Source organism: Numenius arquata, chromosome Z, assembly GCF_964106895.1.
Source record: "Numenius arquata chromosome Z, bNumArq3.hap1.1, whole genome shotgun sequence".
In the NCBI taxonomy this organism is placed as follows: Eukaryota; Metazoa; Chordata; class Aves; order Charadriiformes; family Scolopacidae; genus Numenius; species Numenius arquata.
Genome location: NC_133616.1, coordinates 9,853,790 through 9,869,720, shown reverse-complemented (window position 1 = coordinate 9,869,720; position 15,931 = coordinate 9,853,790). Strand labels below are relative to the sequence as shown.

General features: G+C 39.5%; 1 protein-coding gene across 3 annotated transcripts in view; it reads left to right on the top strand.

The window, feature by feature from the left end:
* Positions 1–15,931, top strand: part of UBAP2 (ubiquitin associated protein 2) — a 162,878-nt gene that overhangs the window by 20,433 nt on the left and 126,514 nt on the right. For all 3 annotated transcript variants that reach the window (XM_074166580.1, XM_074166578.1, XM_074166579.1), the window contains exons 2-5: positions 5,095–5,234; positions 9,264–9,341; positions 10,947–11,057; positions 14,941–15,094. In XM_074166580.1, coding sequence (XP_074022681.1) covers positions 5,136–5,234; positions 9,264–9,341; positions 10,947–11,057; positions 14,941–15,094 — 442 coding nt within the window. In that variant the 5' untranslated portion in view covers positions 5,095–5,135. The remainder of the gene's footprint in view (positions 1–5,094; positions 5,235–9,263; positions 9,342–10,946; positions 11,058–14,940; positions 15,095–15,931) is intronic.

Below are 15,931 nucleotides of genomic sequence, written 5' to 3'. Positions count from 1 at the left end.
CTCAATGGGTTTTAAGAAAGGCAGGCAAGAGTATTCACTTGTTTGTTAGGTACACTTTGCTAGTACAACTGGAAGTGTATATGTTAGTTTCTGTGTTTGTGCTGCCACTCTGGCTACCCCAGCATTTCTTGGTGGTGTTCTGCCAGTGATGCAGGTGTACTTGTGGCCATCAGTATTCTTCCTGTTTACCACAGAAGACTGTAAGGTTAGACATGAATCCTTCCAGGATCCATAAGCGCAGGTACAGTGGTGTTGGCTTGGGGCAGTACAGACACTGAGTAATCAGCGCGGCTCCTGAGGAACATCTGACTCCTGCGAACTCTTTTCCCCTTTCAAGCAGTAATAAAGGTGGTAAGATTCTTTAGACAACAGCTCTTGAGGGAATTGCATGGCATCAATGCTTTGCAGACATAATGTCACGTGACTGCCTTAGCAGTAAAACCTAAACTCATTGTACATGTACAGCAGTCATGCCATCATGAGATAGTGTCCCACAGCCTTTTCCTCCACCCTGTCATTGTGAGAAATCCTTGACTGAGTAGCTTTGTGATGAGAGTATAATAAAGCAATCACGCTTTTAAGGTGTTCACAGAGATTTCTGCACAGTGTTCTTTATTACAGCTCCTTGTCCAGAGACTTAAGAAAATAACTTTCTTGAGACTACCTCAGGAAAAGAATTGAAACTGCAAATGTTTTGTTCAGCTGATGGAAGTGAATATTTAACTTCAGAAGGATTCTTGAGGTAGTATTGCAGTGCATGGTCTGTCCCTGGAAGTTCAGCAATAGATTTACTGTCTTGCAGGGATTACCACCCTGTCAAGTCAATTTGTATTCTGTATATTTCTAGCTTTTCTGGCTGCTTTGATTCTAAAAGGACTAGATTTCTTGCCAAAGGAAAGTTGAACAAAAGATCAAAGAAAGCATTATGATAGCTTTAAAAACCTGCTTTTTGTGTTGATATGCATTCAATTACTCTTTGATTCTTTGCCTTCCTCTTTTCCTTCTAAAATCCAGAGCAAAAACCCGACTAAACCCAACGATGTTGAATAAGACTTACGATATGAAGACTTTGGGAAAGTCTTTTCCCAAAAGGTCTTTACTCTGGTATCTTTAGGAAAGTTGGGTGTTGAGATACCAATACGCAGGTACCGCTTTTGGAAGCTGGAATAATTGTTGCCATTCCATCACCAGTCTGGTGACAGCTTGTTATACAATACTATCTGTTGTTGTAGTGTGGGTGCTTGTGCTAAACTTGCTGTAGAGACAGAAGCAGTAAAACAAACAAAACATTGAGATTTGGGGTGATATTCTTCTTAAATGCCTCTGTTGGTTTCCATTTTCAAGTCTAGTTATTTGCTTTATGAGGAAGTGCTGAAGTTTTAATTCCTTAGTGCTTGAGAAGCTAAATGTACTTGAAGTGAACAATTTTCCTAAGTATTGATCAAGGGCTTTTTTTTTCTTCTGTTTTGTTTACGGGTTGTTTTTTCTTTTAAAGTAGAAGCAAAGACAACCTTCCTCTGGAGGAACTAGATTACATCAGTGGAAAAATGAGTTTACAGCAGTCTCGTACTTTTTTTTTTTTTTTTTTATTGTATGACTATTGTCTTTACACAACAGTTTTGGGAAGTCCAGTCTCTTTAATGCTTTCACCTCCTTTTTTTGCTAGTGCTGTGTAGGGGGGTCTGATGCATTTAATGTATATCTATTTCTTCAAAATACAGCTGTTCTGGCTGCTTACTGGAGTTGCAATATGTCTACAAGGTCAAGTATTAACTACTGATGAGGGACTTTTGCAGTGAGCCAGACCCTGACATGAAAACTGAAACATCTGCTTGTCTGAATACTTTTTTGATCTTTTTAAAGCAGGTTTTAATTAAGAGTTGTCCTCCTCCCAGTCTCAAATCTTCTTTCCTCGTTTGATCTGCGGTTAAAAGTTCATCAGTTTGCGGTATCCTACTCATTGCTATGACAACAGGCTGCCAAACAGACTTTAATATGAGGAATTGGAGAGAATAAGAAGCTGCTTTGCAAGCAAGAAAGTGTTCTTGTTGTTCACCTTCTTATTAATTAGTAATATCCCACTTAAAGCTCAAAATTGAAGTCGCTATGGTAATTTGAAGGCAGTGGCTAACTGCCTCCTTTCTGCCTGCTGCTTTGGTACTCTAAAGTGTAGGTGTGGTAGGTTATGAAGCCTCAGTCTGGCAGGACGAAGGCATGCCAGTGCCAGGGAGGTGCCAGTTTTATTTTGAAAGCTCTCTTTATCTCAAGCTGCCATTTGTGCTTTTAAGAAGACTGGATTGTGTCTGAAATGGATTATAACACATCCATGTTGGCTTGGTGGGGAATGTCAAACTGAGGGTGTTTCCACACTTGCCAGAAGCAGGTGCAAGTCCATACTGCTGCCAGGAAGAGACTCTCACCTTCACTGGTTTTCTGCTTCAGACCTGTTCCCAAATTGTGCTGCTCATCGGCTGCACGGTCAGCAAGATGAGGATCTTCTTTAAAGATCCTGTTATACTGTTCAAGTTGTTGGGCTTGGTTCCCACCAGCAGACTGATCTTGCTGTGTTGCCTCTTCCCTCAAGAGTGTTTCAAATGCTTGTGTGCCTGCCTTTTTCCTTAAAGTATTCTTTCATCCTGAAAAACACACGGCTTAAACAGGTGTGACACAGGTGCTGTAAAATACATGGTAAGAGAGGCAGAAAAGACACAGTCCTCTTCGGGTACTACAGGTATCAGAAGTGTAGGCTATAGTTCAGTGTGTGCTTTACAAACAAATGGAAAACTCTGTTTTAACATGTATGTACTGCCATCATGTCCAAAACATGGATTGCAGTATTTTGAGAAACTTTGGTGAAATTAGATAAAATAGCAGTGAAATGTATGTCAGAATTTCTGCATACCAGAACCTGTGTAAAGATGATGTTAATTCAGAAATGATGAACAAGTTGAAACCCAATGGAGTTATGATTTCTCAGCATATCTTAACTCACAATGGGCTAATAGCAGACAATCATATTTGAAACTATTAGTGTGTCTTTCCAAGAGGTTAGTAGTGCTCTCTGTCATGTTCTCTGTTTGTGTGTTTTTTTTTTTTTCTCTTCTCATTGTGCTAGGTTCAAATCGTGATGAACTGACCAATACTTAAAAAGACATACAGAGCAACCCAAGGGTCATTATTAGCGTATATCAATTTAAGTTTTTGGACATTGACAGTCCAGCGAGCCAGGCTTGTAAAGCAGATTCTAACACAAAGAATAGAAGCAATTTCTACTGCAAACTCGACTGAAGACTGTTTAAAATATCAGTTGACAGCTACAACCAGATAGTTAAGTGATAAGAGTTGAACTTGCTGTTCAGAGCATCTCTGCATCTACTTAATATTTTGCTTTCCATAAAACATGTTGTCATAAGCTTGATTAATCTCTGTTTTGACTGTGTCTGGCATTTAGGGAGTCAAGCACAGTCCTCTGAAGGCCTATATGTTCTGGGTCTTAAAAGACAACAAAGTTAGATTACTTTAAGAGATTGGGAGACAGATCGGCTTTGGTGAATACATTCATAAAGCTGGAGAAACACAGTGTTCTAGTTCAGCTCATACTACAGTCAGTTCCTGGTAAAGGCAGGCCTTTTCTTGTTAAATATGTAAGAGCTCATGGAAATATTCTTTATTCTCAGACTTTATTGAATGCTTTAACTAGCGCATAAAGAAATTCAATGTCGGGGTTCAGTTTTGGCCAACAAAAATATATGTGTAAAGTGAAGAAGAGATTTAGATGATAATGGGGTTAATTGTCTTTTTGATTCTAGATAAGGCTTCTGAGCGTCATGAATCGATGTTTAAACTGAAACATCTCATTGCAACTTTAATTGTTGAGTACCCATTACTTGTGAGTGCTAGTGAGCAGCTGGGTATCAAACACATCCTCTCCTATGCAGTCACAGCAGTTTGCTCAGTTTTCATCTGAGCATTATTGTGCATTGAACTCGGTGCTAGCCAGCTTGCATCAAAGCTGCCGCTCGGACAAGTTCCTGAGGCACATTTGTATGGTGGGGGTGCTTGCTTTGCTGCTTGTTTGTACATCTCATTCTGCCCAGATGCACCACTTGCAGGTTGTCCTTAGTTCCCTAAATGTGCAGTTTGACTTCCCATGTCATGGGAACAGAAACAAGGCAGATGACTGTGACCATTCTGGCTTGTTGAGAGATCTGTTTCCAGCAATCATAGCTACTATAAATCATACTTATCAATTAGCCTTATGTCAGATACTGTGCAAACTCAGGAGGAATAATAAATTTCTTGTTTCAAAGGAATTTTATTGCTAGAGGATGAATGAGAATGAAAGCTGACTGCCACAAACAGGATAGCAGTGATGTGTGTGTAGGATTTGGGTTTTCTTTTGGGTTTCTTGCCATACAACAAAGTTATGTTTAAAGCAGGGTAACAGGTAGTTTTGTAAACAATTTCTGTAAGTATGAGGGAGAACAAAACAAAAATACTGGCTATAGAGGCTGGATTTAAAGGCAAGCATCATAATTTCTCTTGCAAATGAGAGGTGAGAAGTAGAGTGGGTGTTGGCCATAACCTCGTATATGTGCAGAAAAATAGTTTTGATGGTAGGGAAGAGAGAAACTACCTAGTTTGTGAATGTGATTTTTGCATTAGCATTTGGAGTGGGTATGAGAGTTTTTAAACTCCAGGCATCAAAACAAGGCAGCACCTATTACAGAAATTTAAGGAGTCATACAGCTGAAGCTGAAGTTTCAGCAGAGTAGCAGATAGAAAAGTCTGTAAAATGACTGGAAAAAAGCTGTGAGATGTATCTGTTGTCTGGGAGTACAGATCTGGACAGATCCCAATCAGATGACAAAAATGCTTTTTATCCACTGAATTTCCGCCCTTACTGTAAACACTGTGATAAATCCAATAATAGTGTATTAAAGCCACTTTTTCAGGAGTCCCTGTGTAGAGAGTTCGTGGTAAAGGCAGGAAGAGTTCAAGATACTGCATTTGTATATTATCTGGGTATTGAATCACTACCCTGCCTTAACTCATGCTCTTTTTTCTTTTTTTTTTTTTTTCCCCCCCTTTCAGATTTTCTATTTTGTACATACATTGTTTTGTATATACTGTATATGATGACTTCGGTGGGCAGTGAACGTACCCGGGGCACTCGGGACAAAATGCAAATTTCAACCACACAGCCAACGCCACCACAGAAACAAGTTGTACAGGTATGTGATACTCTATGATCTTCTTTGAGTTGGAAGTGAGTGTGTAATGATATGCGTTTCTTCCCTAAGTCAGTAAAAACTGAGAAAAGACAGAAGGAAAAATCATGGTCTATTTTGGAAGAGTATGTTTGGTATCTTGCTTTAATGGTTTAGTAATCCAGCATAGCATTAAGTTGTTCCTGTATTCTTGTCTCTAAAGGAGCTTTGTGTTCTTCAGCAACATTTCCCATCAGTGAGGAATTCTGTGCCTTTTTCGGGATTTCTGTTCTGTGACCTCAGTGTCCTCAGATCTCAGCTCTTCCATATGCCAGCCTCATGATGCTAGAAGATTTCTGGTCGATGGAGGAATTTGGGTGGGTGGGAAAAGCTTCCTTAGATGCATGCTATGTTCTACAGCATGATTCAGCATATCTGCAAGTCACAAAATCCTAAACTTCTTGTGCACTATTCTCGCAAAGTGAAATGAAGGTGGTTGTACACTAGTGGACTAAAATTATTTTGAGTATCTGTGAGATTGAAATTAAGCTCTTGCCCCATTGTCTTGATTCTTAGCAGCAGAGTAGTAAAGTTGTGTGCTTGTCTGGGTTACAGAGGGTGCAAAATGTCTCTGCTCCTGGCAACTCATTATTCTTTTGTCAGGTACTTCCCAAAATTGGACCCAATTCAAAAATTGCCTCAGTTCTCTGCTGGCAGAGTGCACCAATCTAGAGGTACTCCCTTAGGAATTTGTGTCTTTTATTGTTTTCTAGACTGATCTTTGACATGGAGGGGCTCCTGTTCTGTTTTGTACAGTATTAATTATGTGAGCTCAAGCCCTTATCTCCTTGCCTTGCAGTGCTTTGCGTAGTGGTGATTCATGCTAATGTCAGGATTTAGAAAGTGACTTTCAACAGATGAAGTTGAATTTGTTTTGTTTTATAACAAGTAAGGCTGAAGCAGCACAGTGAGCAGGTCGACAGAAGTGGTGGTTTCCCCTTTTTTGACATTTGCAAGACAACAGTGGGGTACTCTGCCCAGGTTTGGGTTCCCTGGCATAAGATGGACGTTGTCAGAATGGAGCAAGTCCTGTGAGGAGCTGCTAAGATCTCTGGAACAGAGAATGACTGAGGGGTGACTGAGGGAATTGGATTTGTTCAGCCCCAAGAAGGCAGGTCAAGGTTTTATGTTCTATTTGGATACCTCATGAAAGAGTACAGAAAAGGTGAAGCCAGACTCTTACCAGAGAGTCAATGGCTCAAGTTGGAACACTGGAAATTCCAGCTGTTAAAAGGAAAAAAACCAAAACACATCTACCATGATTAAAGAGGTTGTGGGATCTCTTGTCTGGCCCCAAGCAGTTTCTCTGATGGGACATGCTGTTAGTAGCAGGTTGCACTGAGTATCACTGGAGGACCTTTCCAACCTATGCGATTCATTGATTTTAAGCATTAGGTCTTACTGACCTCTTTCTGCATTTTGTCCTCTTATTCTGCTTCTTACACAATAGGCACTGGTTTGGTCAATTCAGAGGAAAAGATGTTTATTTAATATACAGCAGTTACGTGTCAGTGCACCATACTTGTTTTATTGTTTAGCTATCAGACGGACCTTCCTACTTAGTCAGGCTTTACAGATCAGGCTTTACAGATCAGAAGAAATTTGTGGGATTTTACTGTTTAATCACCACTGATTCATTTTTCTTAATGTAGGATAATGTTGCTTTCCCAAATGGAGGTTTCGTTGTCATAATACCACATTGATCATCATTTAAGTTATTTAGGGAACTACATCATAGGCTTTTTGCATTGCTTCTGGATAATAAAAATACCATTTTATTATACGGTCTGGGCCTATTACTGTCACTTAATTTTGTGTTTTGCATACTTCTGTTTTCTGGTAGTTCAAAGTTGTTAGTTAAAAATTTCCTTCACTCTGTTACACCATAAAGGTAACATATCTTGTAAGGTTGAGTAAAGTTTTAGGTGTCTTAATATGCTGCTATTTTCTTAGTTGCAATTAAAACTCAATTGTGCTCTTTTATAGGATGCTTCAATGTTACTTGTAACGATGGTGCCTTAAAAATAAAAAACCACCACTTGCTGGCAAAACCCAAACATTTTGTGACAATAATTTGGTGTTTGTGTAGTAAACACATCTTGTGGGTTTTTTGTTGTTGTTTTTTTCTTCTGAATCTTCAATTCCATTTGGGTGTAATCCACTGGCATAAAAATAAACAATATCACAACTGCTTGTGTTTCTAAGTTCTCTGCTTACACAGGAAAACTGAAGATACTGTCACACATTTGATGCTGTTAAAAATTTATATTTTTTTTTTTCGAATGTGGGCTTGAAAAGAAGTTGGTTATGGAAAAAATGAATCTTAATGGCTTCCTGTTTCTGATCAAATATGCCACCATGTTTCGACAAAAATTACATTGTCTGAATGTTTTTACTCTGGATATCTTTAAAGGAAATATCTTCACTAGCTTAAAAGTTGCCGTGGGTCTGAGGAGGCTGAAGTTGGAGCAAGAAGATGGATCAACAAGGCTTAATTCGTGAAACCAGCAGACTTTCTGTTTTTGCTCTCTGCTGAGTTCTTGGCAGATACCAAGAGCAAGATCCTTCACACTGACTGGGAGGCTTTTGTGGAGGTGGCACCAGTGCTGGCAAGGGGAATTCCAGAGCATGCTCTTCTCTGTGTTACTGACTGACGTATTAAGTTGTCAGCATGACACTTTCAAAATGTGAAGTAGCACAGAGTACTTAACTCTGTTCAAAACGCTAATTGTCTTGGAACGTTGCCTCTGAGCACAGCAAATGGCGCTTCCCTCAAGGAACTGAGACAGCTGCAGTAACTTCTCAGAAAATAAGCAGCTGGTGGTGTACGGTGGAGTAATTTTTAGACTCTTCTCAGCATTTACTTTTGGCGGCCTCCTCTAGAGCTTGTATTTCTGGTAAACTTGAAGAGCGAAGCTGTTTGAGGCTGATTAAGTCTGAACTCATGAGGCGCAGAATTTCACGTGCATGTCCTGTGAAGTGAGACTTCGAAAGCTGAGATTCAACCAGCTGCCCAGGATGAATCCTTTCTGTCAAGAATTTCAGTGGATGAGTGGTCCCCTTCTCAATGAAGAAGTCTTCTGCAGCACATCAGCTCACATTTCAGGTCCTGGCTCTCTTCAGTATCAGCCATCTCTAGCATGAGATGGAAGTGTCTTCTGTTTAAGCAGAAATCAAATTAGGTCCAGGATCATGTAGCATAGAGTTATCTTTGAGTGCAGTTCCAAGTAGACTGCAAATGCAATGCATGAAGATCAGCCTGTATGATGCCGTGTTAGTGTTCTTGGGTTGCTTTCTCTCTGGGGCAGCTCCTATGGATTTTTGGTACTTTACCGCATCCGTTCATTTTAGTCTTTCAGCTTTTGGAGAAGTTGGCAGCATAGATTTGTGGTCAAGAAATGTTACAGAAGCACCCAATATTTCTTCAATAGCAAGATCCTTTAGCAGTTTTCAGAGACCAGTGTTCACTTATAAAGAAAATAAGTGCAGCTGTTTGTGGCCAAAATCTCGAGGCATGACTCAGTCGCTTTGTAAGTGTTCATAAAACTTCAGAGTCAGGTTGTTGTTGGGAGAGTCGTGGAAGGTGAGGTGAGCAGTGATCATCAGAGATGCGGTTAATTTAGAAATACTGTTGCCAGATTGTTATGATAAAACTCTAACTCTGGTTAGACACTAAATAAAATTAATCTTACCGAAGTGTAGGCTTGTGTGGTAAATTATATTTTATTGTGTGGTTGTCTTGTCTATGTGGTGACCTTTTAACTGTGGTTCAAACTCATTAGAATGTGTTGAAATTGCTTCTGTCCCAGCTAAGTTTTTAACTATAAAAATTGTGTAGAGGAGATGTTACTTCCCTTCCCTATAGCACCTCTGTGCTTGTTGTTTATTTTCTTTTTGAGAATTAGGAGGAAAAAAATATGGTGGCAGTAGGAGATAATTTTAAAAATACACTGTTACCTGTTGTGTATTTTATTGGATGTTTGCATTTTTCAGGCAACAGCAGAACAAATTCGCCTTGCTCAGATGATCTACGATAAGAACGACGCAGATTTTGAAGACAAAGTGAAACAAGTATGTTTCTTATGGTACAGAGTTTTTATGCCTTGCTATAAGGTGCTCCAAATCTGGCTTACGTTTTGGAGCTTAGAGCATCTGTTTCTGATTTAGATGAAACCTTTTTCAGAAGGACGTAAGTTTAACTAGGAAAAGGTGCCCTTATTGCACTGTAAAGTCTATTTACAAGAAACTGTGTGGTAATATAACTCTGGCTGTATAGTTACACCTGTGTATTTTCATTTGTAGACAAGCCTTTAAGCTGAAACTCATCTGTGCTGATGTCTCTTCCAGACTGTATCTTTCTAGTATGGTCCTGATGCTTAATGATCATGCATTCAACTTGTCTACATGTACATGCACATGGGAAAAATGTCACCTGTGTAAACTTAGTTTGCTAATATCTTGGTTGTTTTTTAGGAAGAGTAAAAATCTAATCATACTTTAAAGGTGAATTGAAGTGGTATTTTTTTTAAAAAAATAATAATCTGACCTCCCAGATCTGTGTATGCATTAAAAATGATAGAATTACACTGTGAAAATGAGATCTCAAACCATTTCCTCTACCAAGCTGAGTTTCTGGTGTACAGTAGCTCAGACTGTTGATTTGAGCAGTTCTGAGAATCCGGGTCCCTGTTGTGCTGTGGGTATCAGTGATTTTGTCCTAGTGTACACATCACAACTCACGAAGAACCTAGGAGTGCACCCAGAAGGAGAGAACAATTAGCATGAATGCATTATTGCAGCAGGGGAGTGAATTTCTTTATTTCTTTTCCTGTGTAAAACCTCCTCTGAAGCCTTCTTAAGTTGTTCTTGTCATAAACTTGTTGAGTTACTATGCCAGAAGTGAAGTCTTGTACTTCCTGAAGCCAAAGTACCTCCATCAGTAGTGCCTCTAGCTTTGCTGGTGGGCAGAATAAGAAGTTCTGGATAGGAAATCTCCCATATTTTACATTGTGCATGTGTATTTCTAGCGCCTGTAGGTTTTTTTTTTTCTTTGAGTGAAGTTGCAGGATATGTCCCATGACAGACGCTGGTTATTTCTATCCCACACTCCTCAGAGTGTGCACTGCAGCTCCATGGAGCATACTTCAGTACTAGGTCTCCTTAAGCAGCCATTGCATATGCCTTTTGTGTGGCCTTATGCTGAAATGGATCGAGGGAGCTGATCTGGCTGAAAAATAGCCTTTCCTTAGTCTGGATGTTTTTCCAGATGGATCTGTTCTGTGCCGTGGCTTACCTTATATCTGTTCTCACACAGTGAGATAAAGAGGGGGATGTTTGATGGGGAGGGAGAGAGGATGATACTGGAGTTACCCTGGCCTTTTATGTTTTTACCCTCATATATTGCTGTCTCTGGGGTGACAGCATTTGCTGCAGGCAGAAAGGAAAAAAAGAAAAAGGTGCGAAAGTGCTTTCTCTTCACTGCTGTTTAATTTGTGTTTCATCCTGTCCCTTGTCTGAATCCCAAGCAGATGTGTAAAATGCAGATACTTTTATTTAGGATTTTAGTTTGCTCTGACACAGTAGCTGTACACTTTCTTGGAACCTGTGGTGGTACTAACTCTTATTTTCTTATGGTGATAATTTAGATATTTTAACATGTCTGACTTTTACTGCCAGCTTATGGAAGTGACGGGGAAAAACCAGGATGAGAGCATAGTGGCATTACATGATTGTAATGGGGATGTGAACAGAGCAATCAACATACTGCTGGAAGGAAGTTCAGACACGGTAAGGTTTTATTTTCATGCTAAACTACTCTTTCTGTTAACTGTGCATTTCTACTTCTAAGAAGCGATTGGGAAAGTCGTATTTCAGAATTTTGATTTCCGTGTCTCCACATTCTTTTGAAGGAAATGGAGACTGGGGCAGCTTCTCTACTGCGTGCATATCTGAGAGTAGGGTGAACATTGAAAATGTTGTGGGTGTTCAGCTGGTACCCTGCAAAGTCCTCTGGCGTTCGTTTACATGCAGCAGTTTTAACTGCAGCAGAACTCAGTGCTATCAGACATGGGCCTGTTTTTTGCTGCAATGTTTGTGGTTACTCTGTCGCACCTCCACAACCCTGAGACCTGAGACGTAAGTGTTTGCCACAAAGGGCAATCTTTATAACCTTCAAGGGCAGGCAGATGTTCCAAGATGCGCAACTTCAATAGGAGTACATTGCCAATATTGAAGTCGGAGGAGGTTTTAACATCTGAAAGTTGTATTGACAATGTTACTAGTGGCAGAAGGGGATACAGCAAGTAGTTGCTCCTTTCACTGTGTTGCTTATTTGCATGACTTTATTGAAAAACAGGAAGAGGAGACTAAACAACATGTACATAACAACAAATACTGTCTCTTAGAATGTTGCACAGAGCAATTTTTTATCTCAAAGTACTGCCCCATATCAGGAAAATGCGTCTGCTGTGGTTGAAGTTTTGCTGGAGGGACTTCTTACAGTTTATCTGAGGCAGTAAACTAGATTCCATCTCATCTAAATTGGGAAAGAAACCTGGACTTCCTTTCTTAATGCTGAACATTCGGTATTTCCTGTGATTTGTCAGGATGTGTACTCTAGCTTATTGTTAATGAGGAAACTCTCCCCCCCACACACCCTAAGTCTAGGACACAGACTGTTCTGACCAAGGGGACTTTCTTTTCTATCCCTTTTTCCTTTATAAGAGTCGGGGTCATATGATACACATAAGTGTATAATACCGAGTGAGCTAGTAAGTTGGGAGTAGAAGAGAGCATCTCACCTTGATTAAATCTGTCTTGATAATGTGCTGGGTTTTGTTGTCTTTAACTTCTCATATTTGCCATTTCCTAGTTGAAAATAGTTTTCTGGTTGATGAAGAATGTCACATGCTTTCTTACTTCAGCAAATTGTTATAAGTGATCAGGACATGGAAGAAACTTTTTGAACTCATTTATCAATTGGAAGCAATAAATCCATATGTTCTGGTCTTTGGACAAGTCCCTCTGAACCCACTGCTCTCTGTAGACAAAATGTAACTCAGAAACAAATGCAGAGAACTTAAAGGGCTCAAGGAGGAAGGAGTATTAATTGAAGGGTCCTCACCAAAGCATGAAGAAATTTATTCTTCTTTATGAAAGTTTGTGGGCTTTCAACTTGTGGGTTTTTTTTAAAGCCATTATACTCCTGAACAGTTTAATTGTGAACTGATGTAAAGTTGGAAGCAGACATACTACTAGTTCTGAATGCAGATTCCTAAATCTCTTTCTCTAGTTTCATTCTGCTTTGATGCACTAGAAATTGGTTTGGTTTTTTTTTTTTCATTTATAAAATGTGTCTATCGAATTTGAAGAATTAGAAGAGCAAGGAGTGATAGCTAGAATGTCTGTTTATAGTTTCTTTGCTATTCTGCCAGTTCTGTCTTTTTTTTTTTTTTTTTTTTTTTAGTGCTATGATCTTTAAGGCTTTATGCTGTGTGAGCGTTAGTCTTTATGAAGACTTTTCACTTGCAACAGTTGTGACAGTCTGACTTTGGATAGATATAAAGGCTTGTGGATGAGAGTAGAGAAGGGCATGTTTCTTTGCCCAAGACTTCCATTCCTTTAACTTCCTACAGGCCTAAGATCCATTTTGTGCCTGACCATGTTCTACTTCCTAAACCTTTGAAGACAACAAAGGGGAGCTTTCAGATGATTCTTCTTCCCATCTAAAATCATGCCAGGAAGAAGCCTTCCTATTTTTGAAGGTCAGGCCTGCAACTGTCACTTGGGTTGTCTCAGGCACCCTCAGCTGAAATTATGATCAGTTAGCTCCCTTACAAAAGCAGACAGCTTTGACAGTCTGTGGTGGATTCCCATGCTCAGAGGTAGCACCATCCTCTGTCTTAAAGGACATGCCCAACTTCCAAGGCTTTCTTCAGAATTGTATTGTGGGAAAGCATGGATCTGATGCTTTCATATTTCTTTTTACTGATCTTTCCCAAGTCATGCAAAACCTCACTAGGGAGAGGCTGCTTCCTCTTAAGCTTTGCAGGGTCATCCAGTTTGGGGTATTTCTTAAAATGATCGGAGATCTTTTGGCACCATGTCCACCAATGAAATAGTAGTGCATGCTGAACTATGTAGGCTTGGTTCTTCAGTTGTCAGTGCAGTTATTTTTTCTACTGTGAAGTGTCTCTAAAGCTCCAGGAGTGTTGTAGTGTGTAATGCAGTTATACAGGCAGATGAAGCTGTGTGATAGTTACTGGAGGAAACAGTTTTCTGTTGCACAAATAGGATAGTGTTGCTCAAACACATAGTTTTGTACTTCTAATCCACATTGGCTGCGCTTCACTGAAGTTGGCTTTTGGCGCTGTAGCCTTCTATACTGAAGATGAAATTGAAAAGTGATTTCAGTCTTCTTTCTTGCCTATAGTGTGTCAAAAAATGAGAGGGTAACTATTTTCTTAGTACTTATTCTCTCAAAGGAGATACTGACATGTTGAGTTTGTGCTTGGAAATGGCTTTGTTACCTGCTTTCTCAATAGCATTAGTTTTCTCAGTTCTAGGCAGCTTGGGCTAGCTGGTTGTTGCCTACCTCATAGGGGCATCCAAGTTGCTACTGTCTGAATTGAGAAGCGATAGGACAGGATACAAATACTGATAGCCAACCTTTATTGTTTGATGCAGGTCACGGCTTTAGTGCTTCACAACTGATGGCCCCTTATTTGCATATGCAAATTTCCTGCTAAAATACTTTACCCAGACTATAAGCTCCTAGAGATGGGGACATACATATAAACATATCTGCCATCTTAATGGTTTGTGAATAATACCTTTCTTCTTTGCTTTGCAACTACGGCTCAATAGACTAACTATGCAATTGCATAATATATGAGGTGCTGTGCTATTCTTAGCCAGTGTTGTAGTCATTTTATTTTCAGATCCTACAGATACTCCTATGGAGCCAATATGATCCCTGAATTTATTTTAAAGGTGGAGTTAATATTAAAGCTGAAGCATGATGTTTGGACCTTGGTCCCTTGTCTTGTTTAGACATAGTTTTTCCTGTATTTTGCTGTGTGTGTTGAACTGTAGCTGTTAAGAGTGGATGGTCTGGCTTATCATGGCTTCAGCTTTCCCAAATTGTTGTTCTGCCATTCTGTCTCTTCGTGCTTGAATTTTAGTATGTCTGGATAGTGGTTTTTCTCCTCCTCCCCGGCACATACTTACTTCAATCAGTCACTTGTTCAATGATGCTTATAAACATTTTTTCATTTCCTTGGGAGAAAAAGATAGCTCTGTGCATCCTCCCTTGCTAGATTATGAAGGTAATTTAGAGGGAAACTGTCACTTGCTTTGCAGATTTTCTGCGTATCTAGGTCGTATCTAGGCTTCCTTGAACTAGTAGAAGTCCGTTATAGCCAGAAATATTTGGGATTCTTGCATTCCATAAGACAATCCAACTTCTAAAACTTGTTTCTTTCTTGTCTCTTATAAAAAATAGACTCTGTGTTTCCATTTGTATCAGTGTAGTTTGCAAGATATTACCTATGTGACGTTATGCAAATACCTGTTTTTTTCCATGAAGCGGAGGGGTGTGAGGTTGAAGTATGGATTGAAAGATCTCTCTTCCTTTTTGACTTTTGTATCTAATTTTATTCTACCCAAATAGACTTCTTGGGAGACTGTAGGGGGAAAGAAGAAAAGCCTTGGAAAGGAATGTTCAGAAAACAAAGAGAACAGAGAAAAACGAGGGGACAGAGAAGTGAGTCGTGGACGGGGAAGTTCCAACAGACGGGGAAGAGGCGGCAGCCGTGGCCGAGAGTGTACGTATAGGGGTTCATTTTTAAAGATTCAGACACTTCTCTTGCAGGTTAAACTGGCTGAGTTAAGAGCGAATAATTAATGATGTGAAGTCTGTCTGAGCTATAGCTCAGCACTGAAGGGATCATAACTTGTTTGTGTGACAGGTGTGCTCGATCTGTCTATGTGATTTGGTTTTGTACAGAGACACTCAGTTTAATTTAAATTTCTATCCCTTCGTACAGGATCAATTAATCAAAAAATTGTTGTTCTTTATGTAAGTTTTAGAATTTACTCTTTGTGAGACTACTTGAGAGCCAGTATGTCACTGCACAGCTGTAGACTTTCTGTTTCTTGTAATGAAAAAATTATCCAGCTTTGACTCCGTCTCCTTGTATGAGTGGGAGAACCTGAAGATGGTTTCATCTTCTCATAAGGGCAATGAAAAGACTGCGATCATTATTAATCTCTAGCATGTATTTTGTAAACCAGCCAAAGGTGAGTTTCTACCATGGGAAATTTCTTTGTGAGTTGAAACATTTAAAAATTTGCTACAGTTTATACAGGTGCAATGATACATTGTACTACGGCAATCTGATGTTTCCAAGTTAGGTACCATCACATTAGATTACCATTGGTTAATCATTGCTTTTTTTCATTTAAGTTTTGTCAGCGGTATCAAAGCTGTACACACTGCCTGTAAGGGCCGTAGACAACACTGACAGATGAGCAGAGAAACTGGAGTGAAACAAATACGTTTAGCTTTTCACTCACAAGCAGGAAAAAGTATTTACAATATTAGCCAACTCTTCTAATTCATTATTGGAATATATTCAAATACTGTGCCAGTGAAGGCATTG